Here is an 18,233-nt window from a genome sequence, read left to right as displayed (position 1 = left end):
CATCTGGCTCTGACTACATGTAATTCTTTATAAGAAATATGCTTTGTTAAGTTCATTGAAACATGGCTTTTTATGGCAACTGATATAACAGCTCCTGTTGCATTTCAAGTGACTGAGGGTTTTCCAGGCTTTGGGCACATTTCTTGAGAGACATGAGATGTTTCTAAGAGAAAACATCAAGCACTTTTATTCTGAAAGTCAGTTTTCTATGTAGTGTTTTAATTTAGCATCCAAATCACTAATTATTTTTGAAAAGTCAATCTCACCCCTGTGCCTGGCAAGATCATGGAGCAAATCCTCCTGGAATCTCTGCTGAGGCATATAAAATAAAGAAATAAAATAAAGAGGTGATTGGTGACAACCAACATGGCTTTAATAAGGACAAGTCATGCCTGACAAATTCAGTCAGGCTACAGCTTTGATGGATAAGGGAAGAGTAATTGACATCATGTACCTGGACTTGTGCAAAGCATTTGACACTGTCCCGCACGACATGCTGTTCTCTAAGTTGGAGGGTTATGGATCTGACAGGTGGACCATTCAGCAGATAAGGAATTGGCTGGATGGTCACACTCAAAGAGTTGTGGTCAACAGCTCAATGTCCAAGTAGAGACTGGTAACTAGTGGGGTACCTCAGAGGCTGATATTGGGACCAGTGTTGTTTAGCATCTTTGTTGCAGACATGGACAGTGGGATTGAGTGCACCCTCAAGCAACACCAGGCTGTGTGATGTGTTTGACACGCTAGAGGGAAGGGATGCCATCCAGAGGAACCTTGACAGTCTTGAGAGGTGGGCCTGTGTGAACCTCATGGAGTTCAACAAGGCCAAGTGCAAGGTCCTGCACCTGGGTCAGGACAATCTCAAGCACAGATACAGACTGGGGAGAGAATGGATTGAGGGCAGCCCTGAAGAGAAGAACTTGTGGGTGTTTGGTGGATGAGAAGCTCAACATGAGTCAGCAATGTTTGCTTGCAGCTCAGAAAACCAGCCGTATCCTAGGCTGCATTAAAAGAAGCGTGACCAGCAGGTTGAGGGAGGTGGTTCTGTCCCTCTGCTCCACCCTTGTGAGATCTCACCTGGAGTCCTGCATTCAGTTCTGAAGTCCTCAGTGCCAGAAGGACATGGATTTGTTAGAGCGAGTCTAGAGTAGGGCCAGAGAGATTGTCAGAGGGTTGGAGCACCTCCCATACAAGGACTGGCTGAGAGAGTTCGGCTTGTTTAGCCTAAAGAAGAGAAGGCTCTAGGGAGAACTTATAGGAGCCTTCCAGTACTTAAAGGGATCCTACAGGAAAGCTGTGGAGGGGCTCTTTAGGGAGTGCAGTGGCAGGATGGGGAGTAGAGGTTTTAACCTTAAAGAGGGTAGATTTATATTAGAAACTAAGAAGAAATTTTTTACTGTGAGAGTGGTGAGGCCCTGGAACAGATGTCCCAGAGAACTTGGGGATGCCTCATCCCTGGAAGTGTTTGAGACCAGTTTGGATGAGGCTTTGAGCAACCTGTTCTAGTGGAAGGTGTCCTTGCCCATGTCGGGTGGTTTGGAACTGGATGATGCTTAAGGTCCTTCCCAACCCAAAGCATTCAATGATTCTATGAAAATATACATTACCATCTATTTTCATAGAGGCATTTTGTTTGCTGTTTCTCCACATTACACACCTTACTTTCTCACAGCTTAAGTTTTATAAAAGAGATAGAGAAAGTGAATGTTACTTAAAATCGTATCATATACTAACCTTTACGAGTGCAGGTGTATGTATTGTCTCATTTCTATGCACTGTGAAGCATTTTTCAGTATTGCTGTTTATTATATTTCAAAAATAATTTCCATTCATTTCAATTTTTTTTTATTGCCAAACTGTGCCATCATTATCATTCTATTTAAAAGTTCCATTATGCCATCAGGGAATCACACGACTGAGGTGAAAAAACCCTACCCTAAGTAAGAAAAAGAACATAAATAATGAAGAATCATTAAACTAAAAAGCATTTGTCCAAATTATTGAGAGAACATAATGGAAACACTTGCAGCTGCTAAGTTAAAAGCAGTTGATTGCAATAAATAAACTGAAAAAAATAATGCAACTCTCTGAAAACAGATAAGCAATGGGTTCTAAGCGTTGCATATTAAGAATAAAGACTATGCTACTCTTCATAAGGATCCAAACCTGTGTAACATGGAAGTATTCTTGTATGATGTTATTCCAGGATCAAAGACTATGCAGGAAATTTATGTTGCATTCAATGGAATGCAATAAAATGAAGTAGATGGGAAATTTGCTAGAGATAGCCATTATTTTTTAAAAAATATGTGCAAGCTGTTCATTGAATTTCCATTACTCTCCGATTTGCATCTCAGTGTTGAGCCTGAGAGACCCCTGCCCTTTTTTCAGTCTGTATTCTGTCGAGCAGAATTTTATGCTGAAAAGCCTGGTTCTGTCTATGCTTGTTCTCTTTCTCCAGGTATTCCCCTTTGGGCATTGCTTGCCTCATCTGTGGAAAAATCATTGCAATCAAAGACTTAGAAGTAGTTGCTAGACAACTTGGCATGTACATGGTCACTGTGATTGTGGGTCTTCTCATCCATGGAGGAATCTTCCTGCCTCTGCTCTACTTTGTGATAACAAGGAAAAGCCCATTTTCATTCCTTGCTGGGATTTTCCAAGCGTGGATCACAGCACTAGGCACAGCTTCCAGGTACAATTCGTGAATAACAGCTTGCTTTGTTTTGTTAGCAGATTATTAGCTGCTCTTTAGAAATAATGCATGTGGTGTTCTGACCTTCACTGAGAAATTATTTTACTCTGTTGAAAACCCCCTATTTTTAACCCAGCCATGTTGAATAAGTAAAAATATACATTTGGGATGTTTAGAGAGGTTGTACTGCCAACTGCAGCAAGTTGGGAGACTTACTTTTTTTTCTTATCTGGCATTAGCCAAATGACATGTGCAAATTATGCTGCCTCTATACTTCTTTATTCAGCTAGGAAACAGTGATAATTCTATTTTGAAAGCACGTTAAGGCCAGTCTCCTTGCATTTGGGGCAGGGAAGGGATTAAGCAGTGTGAGGTTTCAAGAAACAAATGAAACATAATCTCATTTTATCCTTTCGTCCATTTTGGCAGATTAAGGGACTTCATTGGGGAGCGAGGCATTTTAGACTCCTTGCTAATGCACAGAACAGACTCAACAAAATGTGTAGGCAACTCAGGTCTCAGTAATAAATTGATGCTTTGCATTGGGGCAATCAGTAGATCTTGTGTTGAAAATATTTTCAGTTGAATACTGTGTTTTGAAGTGTTTTTCATCAATAAATATTCTGTTTCTGAAGGAAATTTAATCTTCCATTTTAGTTAAAAAGATGAAAACAAAAAAGCCTAGTTCAAAACTCACTATCAGAAAACTGAGCGGTCTTGGTTTCAAGAATGCTTTGAAAGAACCGTAATTTGTCTACCTCTTTGGCTCAACCCAAACCACTCTTCTGGTGAACAATTTCTTCCCTGATGAACAAGAAGCTCTGGGGGTACCTTATGTGCATAAATATCTGATGGAATGGTGTAGAGAAAATGAAGCAAGACTCTTCTCAGTGGCACCCAGTGACAAGACAAGCAGCAAGGGGCACAGAGTGAAACACAAGAAAAATATTATTACTGTGATTAACTGTGACAATGGCTGAATGCTGACACAGGTTGCCCAGAGGAGTTTTGGAGTCTCTATCCCTGGAGGTGCACAAAGCAATGGTCATGGTTTTGAACAACCAGTCCTAGCTGCCCCAGACTTGGGCAAGGTGGTTGGAATAGGTGACCTTCAGAGGTGCCTTCCAACATAAACAGTTCTGTGGCTCTGTGATAACAGTGCAGGATTATATATAATTTGGTCAGGATTTTCACTAAAACACAGTTTCCTCAAGGCTTTTTTGATTGAAGTGTTTTAGTTTCCATTTAGATTTTCAAACCCAAATTTACAGTGTCCATGCATAACATTTGTAGAGTTCTTTTATCTTGAAGTAATGATTTTCTACTGGAGTACCAAAGTGGAAGATTGTAGGGGATTCGAGCATATGGATTTACCTGGATACTGCCTTTACAACCTGACTGCTATCCAGATCTGAATTACTGGCCAAACAGCAGACCAGTTCGTAGCACCGCAGACGAGATCACATGACAACAATCAATATCATATGGTCTAACCTGGTACCGCTGGAAGTTGCAAATGTTTCCTATTTAGGGACCTGTTAAAGCTCTTTGGCCAGGCTGAGGAGCCACAGAAGGCATTTATGTATTGTCTTCTTCCAATCAAGAAGCCTTGTCTCCATGGCATGCCTACCTGTCTTTACTGATGGTGACAGAATTGAAGGGGGAAGGTATTTGCATAGTTCCTTCCTGCTGAGCCTGCCAAAGTTCATTGTAACAATGGTAGGCCATGACTATTAGGCAGCTTGTGCTGATGATCTGATTTGGAATAGCAAAGGTGAGTTTGTACTTGTATTTCTGAAGAAAAAGAACCTTGTCTGACTGACTTTCAATGTATGTCAGTGAACTACATTGTATATTCTATTTTTATTTTAATAAGATATAGAAGTGTCTTTGCTGTAGGAGGCAAAGTGATCCCGGAACTGACTTGGAAACTCACTAGTAGTTATTGGTTAATGACTCACTAGATATTTTTTGCTATCTGCTATAAGTATAGCTGCTAGAGTAACTTATGAGAGTATATGTTACATTGTTTTTATAAAGTATGAATTATCATATTAGCCAATATGATTTGGCTAAACCCATAGCATTTAATTACCTTTGATTAAGAGTGCAGTAAAATAAATCATAATTAAAAATATAGTTGTAAAGATACTAGAACATAAATGATTGGTACTGTGGCTTATTGACCTCCATAGAAAAACTGTGAACAAGAAATGGTCCAGTTAATTGAGCACTAGGATCTAGAAACTCTGATCTTCTAACTTGTGTTTCCATAGATGTGGGACAAGAGGAGTCATTTAGGAAGTGACTCGGGCATCTGCTAGTCTAGAAGGTTTGAGTTTCTATTGATCCCATGCAAAACAGGTCAGCCTTGTGTGTGCGTTCCAGATAACCGAGGATGTTTATTGCGAATCTACATTTGTTTAGTTAGATATCTCAATCATTCCTTATCTCCCTTTTCTATGGTTTAATTATCCATAAAATAGAAAGATTACACTTTTTGTACCCAAGAGCATCTTTGTAGTAGTAGATGAATGAATGAGTTGGAAAGACCCTGAAACTTCAGGGCAAGGAACTAGCTATACTGTGAGCATTTATCTGGGAAAATTTGGTGAGTCTAGTCCTTTACTCTTCTATGAGGAAATTATTATTTTTGTAGAATTAATGGGATACAATAGTAAAGACCTTTGAGAAATTCTGCCAACTCAGCTGAAGAAAAGCAAATGAACAACAACAGTTATGCTCCTGCTACTTCTATATTAAACATCAACTAAAAAGAATTGCCCTAGGTCAGCTTTCTTTTCAGAACAGCTTCTCAGGCAACAACTAACTTCATTTAGTGGTGGACTTGACCTCAGAGATAACAGAAAAACAAGGAAACTAAGCATGTTCCTGTGTTGAATTTTGTGCTTGTTGCAGCAAGTCCTTTGGCTGGGGCAGACAAACCTGCTAGTGAAGTGAAGAATTAGAAGATGTTTGTACCTACAGGGAAAAAAAGAGTATGTTCTGTTACACCTTTTTGATGAAGGTGTTTTGGTTAAAAAAGGCTTGAATCACAGCAGAAAGTAGAAGTAGAAAATGTAAGCAAGGATAGCATAATTTCTGACTTTGCTTACTTATGTGTATATATTATATTGTAATTATGTTTTCTTTGCTTTTTTGCTTTCTCTCCTTCAGTGCTGGAACACTACCTGTCACATTCCGGTGCCTTGAAGAAAATTTAGGCATTGATAAGCGTGTAACAAGGTTTGTTCTTCCTGTTGGAGCAACTATTAACATGGATGGAACTGCCCTTTATGAAGCTGTGGCTGCCATCTTCATAGCACAGATGAATGGAATTGAGCTGGATGGAGGCCAAATAGTTACTGTGAGGTCAGTGCAAAATACTTGTAGACTTTGTTTCTACAGACTGTAGAATCTGAATCTTTGGATTGGATGTCTTCTCAGTAACTGTGGAATTCATTGTGAAACACATGGATTTCTAATAATTATGTGCAAAGGAATGTCATATACATAGGTCCTTAGTGCATTCCGGTGGTGTTTTACACAGTTTTGCAGTTGATAATACAATGTGAAATACGGCATCCTCTGTCTAATATTATGCCTTTTTTAGTGTAGAGGGGCACTACAAGTGATATATGTGGCACTAACTTTCTAGAATGTAAGTATTTGTGGAAGAAAAAAAGTGTGCCTTAAAAATGTATCCATGTATTTAAATTTGCCTGTACTTTCTCTGTGACTTTGGAGAGCAGCAAAATGGACTAAGAAGAGCACAGCCTGAGGGTGAGATTGCCTGTAGCATAGTCTAGTCTCCCAGACTTTTTATCTCTAAGACAGTAAATACTAGCTTTAGTCTTTTCATATCAAACTGTCATATCTATGACTAAGCTGAATATCTGGCAGAACAAATTAAAGTGCCCATCAAAAACTGATAACTGATTGAAGTCTCTTTATGGCAATGGAGTTTTAAGACCTATTAGGTAGGGTGACTAATAAAAAACAATATTTTGAATAGATAAAATGGAAACCACAAGCGAAGCCTACCATGTTTGCCTTCTTCCTGTAGTTTTCACCCACCTTTCTTTTATTAAACCCTTTTAACACTAAAGAACTGCAAAAGGATATCTAGTTCTATGTTTCTTGACCAACTATACAACTCCAAATTTTCCATTTCTTTACCTCCTGCCCCAACCTCTGAAATAGTAAAACCAAGGTTTGTGAAATGTTCAAGGCTGCCTCTAATGAAGGCAGATGCTATACCTGCATGATGCATATTTGTTGCTAAGAGTGGAAATGGTCATTTCAGAGATGCCACATATCAAAATAAATTTAAGAACAGGGAAATACAAGTTGGGAATCAGCTGTTGTCCAAGAGATTTAGTATGCTTGAACCCAAGCTACTCCTTCTCTGAGGGACTGACTCACTGACCCATTAGCTCTTCCTGATCTCACCATTTCAAGGCTGGTGTAGCCAACTTTGTAACTCATTTACCTAGCTAACATGTTTGGGCTGGCTGTAAGAATACCAGTGGTTGTCCTTTTCATGCAGTATTGCATTTTTGCTACAACAATATGACAAGAACTGTCTCTTGAGGTGGCAATACAAATGAATGAAAGGTTATTAGGTTTTGCCTGTCAAATGCCATTTGTGATACTGAGGATATTCAAATGACCCAGACATAAGCTCACAAAGACTTGATTAGCCTTTGACCAGCCCTAGTTACTTCATATTTGTCATGTTTCCTGATTTCATATCTTGTTTGGGAGCAAGTGCTCTTGGAAATGTTTGCTAAGCCAGACTGTTTAGGCTTGAACAGTGCTAGTTTCACTTTGTGGGAAGGAAGCAGGACCACTTCTTCCCAGAGCTTGGAAGCAATCCCTTACTAGTTCAGGCTGGAAGTGCCTGAGCAGCTGGCACCATGCACAGAGCCTGAAGGCATAGCAGAGCATCCTGCCTGCATACCTGCTTGACCTACCTGGGTGTTCAGCAGGCCCTAGACACCTGACAAACACATTGCAATGTGGATTGTCTGGGTCAGACTGAGCCATCTGCTACCTCAATATCAGGCCAATATCCTCACAGATTACTTCTGTGTCTAACAGCCAAGAATTTCCCCCTCCTTTTTCTCATAATTTCAGATTTGTTGGGTACACCCACAGAAGTACAACCATGTTACTTATCTCTGTGTTTAAAAAGACAGAGGTAGCTTTTTCTTTCCTTTTTCCTTGTTCCTTTTTCTTTGTTCCTTTTCCCATTCCTCTTTCCCTCCATCTCCGTCTCTCTCTCTTTCCCCCTCTCTTTCTCTTCCCTGGTTTTCTCCCCCTGACTTGTTCTCTGATAGTTTTTTTTTCTTTTTTTAGAGACTTTACCAGTGTTGATATTTGTTATACTCTGTGTTGTATTTTTACAAACATTTGGAGCTCAGACATTCACTCTACTGGTCTTCATCAAAATATGTGAGGCAAAAACAAAGGCAGGTTTGGATTTGTGAAACAATCAGATGAATTTTGCTTTTGCATCTAGGATGATTTGCCTTACAGCTTGATAAACCACTGGCTTGTACTTGTAGGAATTTTGTATAACAAGATTTTTACTTTTCTATACTTGATAATAACCACTTTCTCTCAGTTGTTGCCTCACAATTCAGTCTTCAAGTACCATACATAAACAGAAATGAAGCACCCTGAAAATTCAACCTGTAGCTGTGAAACTTTGGCAAATATAGATGATGAAAACTCAGAATTCAATACCCTGGGTGTGTTGGTAGAGCTCAGAAAACAATACCAGACCAAAGATTTGGTCTGGTCATAAGCAACTTACAGAACTTAAAACTCTCAGCCAACTCACTCACAACTCTCAGAACAAACCTCATAGATATGCTCCTCTAATAAATATTTTTGGAGGAACACAAATGTGAAAACTATGGCCTGAGCTTATTATTGCATAGTCATTAGTTTCCTTGGAAGAACTCATTAAAAATAAGACCTTCTTAATTATCACATCAGCATGCAGTAAAAATGTATATTCCTCTTCCTGCTACCCCCTTTTGTTTTTGCAGTTTGACCGCCACCCTTGCAAGTGTTGGAGCTGCCAGTATTCCCAGCGCGGGACTTGTCACTATGCTTCTAATCCTTACTGCAGTGGGTCTCCCTACCCAGGACATCAGTTTGCTTGTTGCTGTTGACTGGCTTTTGTAAGTTGTGCTGACTGCACTGCTCAGTGCAGAAAAAGTAGTGGAGTAATGCTTGTCCATAGTGTTTCTTAGCAGTTAATTTTAAAGAACTGTAGGACTCTCCTCTACAGATGAAGCAAAGGAGGAAATAAGCTATCTGATGAAGTAGGAGACACTGAAAGCAGCAGTAAAAATTGTTATAGAACTACTGCAATCAATTTCCATGAACCAAGGATATTCTTGTAAGACCCTTAGACTCACACTCATGTATTTTCTTCTTCCTAATGATGCCTCTCAATCACGGATATCTCAATCAAAAGCAATCTTAACTTTCACATTTCTGTTTCTTACAGTTATGGTCTAAATTTAAGGACAAATGCTGAAAATGCAGGTTCCATCAGCATGTTGTCAGCAAGTTACAGGGTGATTTATGCAATTGTAGTATCAAATATTGTATTGTTGTAGTGGGGAAAGTATATTTCTTTTTGTACATGAGAAAGTAAAATACTTCTAAGAAAGAAACTGTTCTAGAGCACAATATAAACCAATGATAAATAAGAAAGCAAACTGAAAGAGGGAAGGTCATTCCCTAGTTTGATTTTACTGATAAATCCCCCAAACTGGAAAGACTGACTTTCATTTTCAAGGACTTGAGAGCAAAGGACATGCCGTTGCATGTCCCCCAACAAGAAACAGGGAATCCATGGACAGTTTTCCAAGGCTTTCCTTCTTCAACGTTTGAATACAGAAGCTGTAAATATAGACAGAGCATATGCCAAGCCACACCCTTTCTCATATTGTCATTTGACAATGTGGATATCTTTATGTTACCTGCACGGAGCTGACAGGGACTCATTAGTGCTCTTAGATGTACTGGCCTTTAGAGGCTTTTATATTGTCCTGTACTGCTGCAGAGTACTGTATTCTGGTCAATAGCATCTCTCCCCTAATATTCTTTTACATAGTAAAGACGTATGTTTCTGTTGTGCCAGCCATGATGCTCAGAAGGGGACATGTAAGTACCAGTCTGTACAATTTGTGCATTTGCTCCTACACCAGCAGCCTCAGCTGCCCACATGTGGTAGCTTTCAGGCCCAGGTATGTTACTAGGGTTATGCAAGAAGGAATATTAGAGTTGAGAATATGAAGATAAAATAGAAAATTAATTTTCTGTCCTTATCTTTTAGCTTTTTGAGAAGAATTCAAGAACTTGGTCAGTCTTCTGTTAAGTATTTTTGAGCTACTGCTATATTCTGATGTTACCTGTCTTATCACTAAGAGTTGTGAAGGATAGCATGCAGCTCTGGTTTCTGCTTCAGGCAGAAATGAAAGAAAAATGTACAGCTTGGGAAGGCAAAGGGCAAAGATTACTTACATATTTTTTATGAAACTGCCTATCATGATATCGTGACTCAGTATGGTGAAATGAGGCAGGGTTCAGCAGTCAGTACAGCTGGTGTAGGGAAAAACTGTGATATTCTGTGGGTTTAGTATATTTATGAGGTCATGTGTGGAAACAGGAAAGCTGCATAGGAATCTGCAGCTGGGAGGAGGAGAGCAAAAGCAAGGTGCATACTCATTCTATATGTATGTTTTGCTGGTTCTCAAAGTACAACAAATAGGCAGATTTCTGCACCTGCTAGGAGGATGTGCAAAAGGAGCTTGTGGTTGGTTTGTTTGTTTAGGGAAATGTGATATAAAAATGTTCCTGTGGACTGAAAAGCCTTGCCTACACTAGCAAACCTCAGAGCTGTAAGTTTATCCACCGCTGTTCTGACCCACTATTACGTTTTGCATTTCAGGGTTGGCTTCAGCAGCATTGTTGCTGCTGGCTTATCCTAAGTAAGGTTCTACTTAATAAACAGAAACGTCTATACTGTGGAGCTGCAGCAGCAATGAATGTTAAGTATAGGAATATAGTACTTCTGAAAGAAATATTTCAAGGTATCTTTCAAAAACAAATGCAAAAAGAACCTTCCAGCGCAAACAGTTGGGTTTGGATCCTTCTGGCCTAACAATTAGTGGTGCAGTTGCAGCAAGATTCAGAATTGAAAGGTAGAGAGAAAAGGGAAAAGAGTTAGATAAAGAGATAAAAAACTCTGTGTCATGCCACTAGTGCTGTGAAGTTATGACCTAGTTTGTTGGTGGAAGTGTGCTAATTAATATATGTCAAGAGCAAATAGTGTTGGTGGAAGTGTTGTTCTAATTAATATATATCAACAGCTAATAGCTTTAATTTTCATCTTCCAGTGATTGTGTTGTAGTAGCCCAATAATATGCTGAGAAATGGAAAACAATGCTGCTGATATTGCTGATGTTAAGAAAAAGCACATAAGCTGACTTTTGTGCAGGCTTTTGGGCACAAAAACAGACCTAAAGAATGTCTGAAACAAAAGATTATAAAAAGATATTTTCTTTACTTACAACATTGTCTTATTCCATTTCTTTAGATCATCAAATAACATTACAGCAGTATTTCTAGGAGAATGGAGAAGAGAAATTTAATAAAATATTTAAAAACCAATTCCAGCCACTTTTCTAGAACAAGTATGTAAATATAACCAACCATGGTGGAATAGTTCTTTCATAACATTTCAAATCCAGATAATGAATGCCTTCAAAAAATTTCCTACTCTGTGGGTTTGTCAATTTTTTTGATGAAAGAAAATGCCAGAACATCAATTGATTTAACAATAGCACTATCATCTGAAACTGTGGTCTTACCAAAAACAGTTCTGCATAATTGGGTCATGGTGTAACACAAAGCTGACTCTTGATTGTCCTTAAACTTGGCGCTCTGTCCTTCAGACTGGAGCTAAAAGTTTCTGTACCAATATCTTCTCAAGCCTCTCCAATATCTAGAGGTTAGGTTGCTCAACATTTCTTCCTCCCACACATACATACATAATGTGAGCTCTTTCACTAGTCAAGTTTCCCAAGATTTCACAACTCTCATAGTTTCTCAGTTTGAAGCTAAGCATATGCAGCACTGACATTTAATAGGACAGTAATTATATGCCAACAGCTGGAATAAAATGAGCTTGTTTTGCTTTAGCCAGAAGTGGCTGCTTCACAGGTGTGGCCAGCAGGTCGAGGGAGGTGATTCTGCCCCTCTATTCCTCTCTTGTGAGACCTCATCTGGAGTATTGTGTGCAGTTCTAGAATCCTCAACATAAAAAGGATATGGAATGTTGGAATGGGTCCAGAGGAGGGCTACAAAGGTGACCGGAGGGGTGGATCACCTCCCATACGAGAACAGGCTGAGAGAGTTGGGCTTGTTCAGCCTGGAGAAGGCTCAGAGAAGATTCCATAACGACCTTCCAGAAAGGGGCCTACAGGAAAGGTGGAGAGGCTTTCATAAGCCTTCATAAAGGCTTGTGGTGATAGGATGAGGAGGAATGTTTATAAACTGGAGAGGGGCAGGTTTAAACTAGCCATAAGGAAGGATTTCTTCACCATGAGAATGGTGAGTCACTGGAAAAAGTTGCCTAGGGAAGTTATGAATACCGGATCCCGGGAGGTGTTCAAGGCCAGGTTGAATGGGGCCTTGGGCAGCCTGATCTAGTGGGATGTCCCTGAGCATGGCTGGGAGTTGGAACTAAATGATCTTTGAAGTCCCTTCTGACCCAAACTATTCTATGATTCCGTGATTCTATGATTCTATGATTCTGTGAGACTGACAAGCTTACCAAATATCATAACACAAACTCAGAAGTATTTTGCAGTGAAGAGAGAGGAACTAGAGAAAATGGGCTTGGATGGCTAATCTGGTATTTAAACCTTCATTCAGTAACTCAGAAAAAGATTACTTAAGTTCTGACTCTGTTTGTTAGCTTAGATTTAGATTTAGACAATTCAGACCTAGTTGACAGCTGAATGTTATGAACAGGGCCTTATATAAATTGAACTAAACTGTGAAAACAGGAGCTTTTTCCAATAATGACAAAGAGGTAAGGCAAGTTAAACATGTCACCTGGTCTTTGACTTAGCAAGTGTGCTAAGATTGTAATCTTCTCTCTAAATCTAGTAAGGTCGGTGTACTGGATTTTCAAACTTTCACAGAGCAGATGTAGCTTTTTTGCATACTAGAATGCTATTTAGGTACTATGACATGAATAACAAGGAGGGTTGATTCAGTTCTCATTTCTATTCCTTTAATGTACATTGTTAAGCTTCTGGTTATTCTGATTTACGCCCATTTGAGGAAATTAGGCATCAATCCTTATCATGATTCAAAGAATTACTTCCCAAGTATTCCAAAGCCCATTCTTGCTAACTCAACAAAAAAAAATGAACTGTTTCAACTAAAATATTACACCACAAACTCCAAATACATAAACATGATAATGTGCAGAGGGAGGGGAGAGACTTGAAAGGAAATACAGTTCCACAGCTGGGAAAGGCAAATTTACAGCTATTGAGAGCGAAGATATTAAAATGGGCTCTAAAGTTTGTATGTCCATGAACAGACACATGTAATGAACGTTTGTCAGTTCTAGATTTATATAGGTAGGTTTTTTAACTCAGTTTTCCATAGGAAAAGGGGATATCTCCCAAATCTAGAACCAGAAATACTGGGAGGGGTGTTTGCAAATTAGTCACTGTAGTGGGAAATGAAGTCTTATATGCTGGCTTTTATGTCACTTGGCAAATGTACTCGCTGTTCAACCTGCCTATTTTTGTGTAAATGAGTCTTTGTGGATATACCTCTGAGAATGAACCAGTGTAATCATTTCTCTGTCCTATTTGACAAAGATAGACTCAGTTGCTGCAATAACTGTAAATTGCAACCCTGAATCGGAAGAATTTTTGGAGCTTTATTGTAGTTCAATTATGTAGAGGCAATTTAGATTGTAAAAGATTTCAGCATGTGCAACACAGGATACTTGCAGTAGGAAAGATAGCAGGAATCCATAGCCCAGCAACACTCTGTAAATCTATCTCCTATTTTTGCAGAATTTTGGGTAGATTTGCAGCAGAATTCTGAAATCAGGGAAAATACACAACCTACATTCGCTGCTGACAGATAGAGCCACACTGTAAAATCAAGACAGGAGAAAGGTGGGGCGTGTTTGTCCACTGATATCCTGTCCAGGAAATGCCAACAAATGTTTCTTTGTAATGAAGCATGTGAACCTGTTGGCACCCTCCTCTGAGGAGAATTTGTTACTGAAATGCTGTCACAGGCTCATCATTCTGTAGGCCATGACCTATATTTTATTGGCTCATATGCCGAGCTCTGGCATACAGGAGTGTGAGTGGGCATGCTGCTATGTTAGCAGATGACTGTCTGTAAAGATGATGCCAGGAGAGGAGTTTTGATGGCCTGAGCCTTATGGAGCTGTTTCAGGCATTTTTTTAACTCGTGGTTTGCTCACTGAGAATAGAGGGAGAAGCCATTTATTAATCCGTCCAGAAATGAGAACACTTAATCGGATCCAATATCCTTTTCTCTGGCTGCATAAATTTAGTGCTCTGATAAATTCAGATTAAACAAAGGACAGTTGTATGAGCCTGGTGCCCTGAAATTGAAACCTCCAGCTCCAGAAACAGTCGCTATGGAGATCTTAGTCTCAGCTCTGCAGTTTGGCTGTGTCTTTAAGGACAAGTTCTTTGGCAAAATCCATGAGCAGGAGCAGCTGGGATGTGGGAGTTCACACATCTACCATGTCTGAACAAGTTCCCTGAGAAAGCAAGTTTTTTCAATTTCACCTCAAAGCTCTCATCTTTCTCTTCTAAAGATGGCTTAAACTTTCTGAAATAAATGTGGTAATTGTAATATTAACAGGGCTGCCATACCCTACTTTTTCTTCCTCTCATGCCATTCAGCCTCTGCCTTTTGCTTCTTTTCTAGGGACCGTATGAGAACATCAGTCAACGTAGTGGGAGATTCTTTTGGTGCTGGCATTGTCTACCACCTTTCCAAGGCAGAACTTGACACCATTGATTCTCATCATAAAGGGCATGAAGACATTGAAATGACCAAGACTCAATCAATCTATGACGACATGAAAAATCATAGGGAAAACAACTCAAACCAATGTGTTTTTGCAGCTCACAACTCAGTCATAGTAGATGAGTGCAAGGTACCTTTTACATTTATGGATATTGAGACATGTATATAACACCGCATGCTTTATTTTATCTTAGCTTTTTAACCTGCATGTATTTTTCAAATCGTTCTACAAATAACAGTGTGACAAGTTCCATGAATACCAGACATTTTAAATGAGTTTAAGCAGTTCAGAAGACTTTCTTTTCATTCTTCTTAAAGTTGTCATTTGAGGGGAAAAAAATCAGGTACATTGTTTACACATCAAAAGGCAAGATGCAGCGTATTATGGAATATGCCAAGATGCAGAGAATATGGCATCACCTTCTATGGACTTTTACTTTATTTTCTATGGCAACAGAGAACTTAATTGCCAACCCAGATGAAGGACAGCTGCAATTGAGATACAGGTGTTGTCATTTACTGACTGCCTTCCATGATATGCTGTTCAGAGATGGACATGTTAAATGCACCTTAGTATCAGAATGCTCCTGCACACATATAGCATGCTTCTGCTTTGGTTCTGTCATTGTTCCTGAGTCATTAAGACACAAACATTGTATTCTTTGTCTAATGCTTGCTGTAACTAACATGGATTATTAATAGTAATAATATCTCTATCAGAGCAAAGTGAGCTTGAGAAATCCCACCAGTTGAATGAGAAAACAGCTGGGGAGGTTATTGGTAGAGAGTTTACTAAGCACCCACCACTCAATCTCAAGACAGACTCTTGAAAAGGAAGAGGAAGAGAGTGAAACAAGCTTTTTGTTTCATAGTCCTTTTTTTCTTATTTAACAATACTGTGATCTGCTCCTGTACACTGTCTTTGACACAGTGAATTTTCCAGTGAGCCTACCTTAGTAATTTATCCAAGCAGATTTTCTTGCATCTTCCAGTTTCCACAAGTGAGCCAGTATCTAACTATGAATGCCTACACTTAGGTCCATTAGGAGATGACCATTTATATTGGAAATATGAGTCCTATTCTGTCACTTTTACCTGTCTTCAGCCTGGCTGGCAATGTTCTTTAATGCTTACTTCTAGATAATATCAGGCCAAACCTGAATTTCCAGGGAAAAAAGTAATACTGAATTCAGCGAAGTTAAAATTTTAATCTTATCCTCATTTTTTTCCAAATCTTAAAAGTTTTTAATAAATATTTTTTTAAAATTAAAGCAAACATTTTGTTCAGATATAGCTCTCTTCTTTCTCTTCTGACCCACTCTTCTCCCATGAGAAAAATTAAAGAAAAAAAATTTTTAAATGGAAAGAGAATGCATGCTTACACAGAATTCGAAAATTGTCATTGATTTATATTTCTCAAAAAAAAAGAAAGGTTACAGAACAGTTAAAAATTTGAAGGAAGAAAGAAAATCCCTGAAAAGAATGCTCTCATTTGATAGAAGATTTAAATAAGCATGTGCAGACACACATCCTTTTTTGTTAACTTCTTTTGGAACTCTGGGAAAACTGTTTTTCAGTGAAATAGATTATTCTAATTTCAGTGGATTTAAGACAAATTCTGCTGCCATGTATCAGTCTTTATCTGGGTCGTGGAACTGAATACTGATAATATCATCATCTTCCAGTCTCTCAGATTTGCTCAAAGTTTCAAGTCAAGCTAAAAGGTAGTAAACTGTTCATGCAGTACTTGCTGCATTTTCTTGTTTCCTTCAGTTTCTCTCATCACTTCTGTCAGTTGAGGCATTATCTTACCTCAGAAAAATGGATTAATGGTGCAGTATGTCATCCTAAGCTCACTCTTTAGTGAAAATTTGGGACCAGTGGTTAATGAGCTAGAAGCATTTGTCCTTTTTAATTGTTTTGCATTTGCCCTGCTTGCAATCTCATTTTGCACTTTTAAACTCATGAAAAGAGCCAGAGTTTACTGGATTGTGCACAAGACTGACTTTGGACAGGTCACTTGTCTGTGTGTCTGTCTGCAAGATGCCAAAATTATGTGATGTTACTGTCTGGTTTATAAACTGTGAATATATGTTGAAGTTTGGAAAGCATCTGGATCATGTTGAAGTGGCTTGCAGCTGCCAAGTTGTAAAGTAGCAAAAATAACAGCATGTAGGATCTGGGGCTTCAAAACAGCAATAAGTTAAATCTGAAGAGACATCTCTCCATCCTGTCAAATGCAGGGTGGGTTGAAAGCTCGCTGTAGTTCTGGTCAGAATTTGGAAAAACTAATCTACTAGCATGTGCTTTCTATTTATTTTCTGTAATCTATTTCATGTATAACGCTAGAAATCTTTAATTTTGCATCATCAATATGTATTTTTAATAAGTAGTTTAACTTTAAATGAGGGTAGATTGGTTGTTATTGCACGATATTTTTGTATTTTTTTATCGTCATATTTCACATGACTCTATGTCATTCATTTCTGAATAAGCTGTTCATTTCTGTATCTGCATGTTTCCTGCTTTCAATTATGTAAGAAAAAGCTTGAGTTTGTTTCAAAAATCAGTGCATTTTTGTCATGTTTCCATGTCCCAATGCTTCCATGCATCCAGTTTATCCAGCATGGGGAATTTCAGCTGTTTTAAGTTTTCATTTGAAGCTGAGGATGAGTTACAAGGTAAGTTAGCAAAGAATGAGCCATCCGTTTACAATTAAATGAAAGATTCTCTCTCAGTTATAAAGATCTAGATCACTTCTATGAAGTTAAATTGTTGTTTTACATTTTTTAATTTTTTTAAGTTATTTAGCTGGAGCTGTCCTTCTTGAAACATGGGCTTATTTATAGTGATTTCTGGGATAGAACATATTGGCCACTGTTTACTGTGATTGGTAGGTCACTATAGTTCTTCTACCACATTTGAAATCTAAAAATTTTAGAGCATATCTTTACAGGCAAGAGTGACATTTTGCTGTACTTCATCTGAGACAAATTTAGCATTACTCTGAATTTTTTTTCTGACTGGTCAAAATCTTTCACTATATTGTGAGAAATAGTGGTACAATGAACAATACTTTCACAACTTATCTTTTCCTCTATTTCTTCAAAGGGGGTATAATTGTAGGTGAGTTTGTATACAAACACAATTATGATTGTTCTGACCTTGCGTAGTTTTCATGTCCTGGCATCAGCTATCCTGCTTTGCTAAGAAATTCCACTGAAAACATTTTACTTCCTATGTAAAAAAAAAAAAAAAAAAAAAAGAGTAATCTCTTTTTTAAATAATCCAGAGAAATCAATAGCAGATAGGAAGGAGTAGAATCTGAAATATTTATTAAAAAATACAACAGAGGCTAAAAGAATATGGATTTTCTTTTCTACTGCTAATGTTTTCCAGTCAGTATACT

At 38.5% G+C, this 18,233-nt stretch overlaps 1 protein-coding gene across 3 annotated transcripts in view; it reads left to right on the top strand.

Annotated features, from left to right (window-relative positions):
• Positions 1 to 18,233, top strand: part of SLC1A2 (solute carrier family 1 member 2) — a 91,221-nt gene that overhangs the window by 63,270 nt on the left and 9,718 nt on the right. For 2 of the 3 annotated variants that reach the window (XM_054068751.1, XM_009571889.2), the window contains 4 exons: positions 2,462 to 2,695; positions 5,873 to 6,067; positions 8,755 to 8,889; positions 14,723 to 14,954. In XM_054068751.1, coding sequence (XP_053924726.1) covers positions 2,462 to 2,695; positions 5,873 to 6,067; positions 8,755 to 8,889; positions 14,723 to 14,954 — 796 coding nt within the window. Of the gene's footprint in view, positions 1 to 2,461; positions 2,696 to 5,872; positions 6,068 to 8,754; positions 8,890 to 14,722; positions 14,955 to 17,440; positions 17,506 to 18,233 lie in introns of all 3 variants that reach the window. The other variant, XM_054068752.1, reaches the window with a different exon arrangement.

The sequence above is a fragment of the Cuculus canorus genome, chromosome 5 (assembly GCF_017976375.1).
Source record: "Cuculus canorus isolate bCucCan1 chromosome 5, bCucCan1.pri, whole genome shotgun sequence".
NCBI lineage: Eukaryota > Metazoa > Chordata > Aves > Cuculiformes > Cuculidae > Cuculus > Cuculus canorus.
The sequence above is the reverse complement of the archived record's forward strand: the minus strand, read 5'-3'. Positions and strand labels throughout refer to the sequence as shown.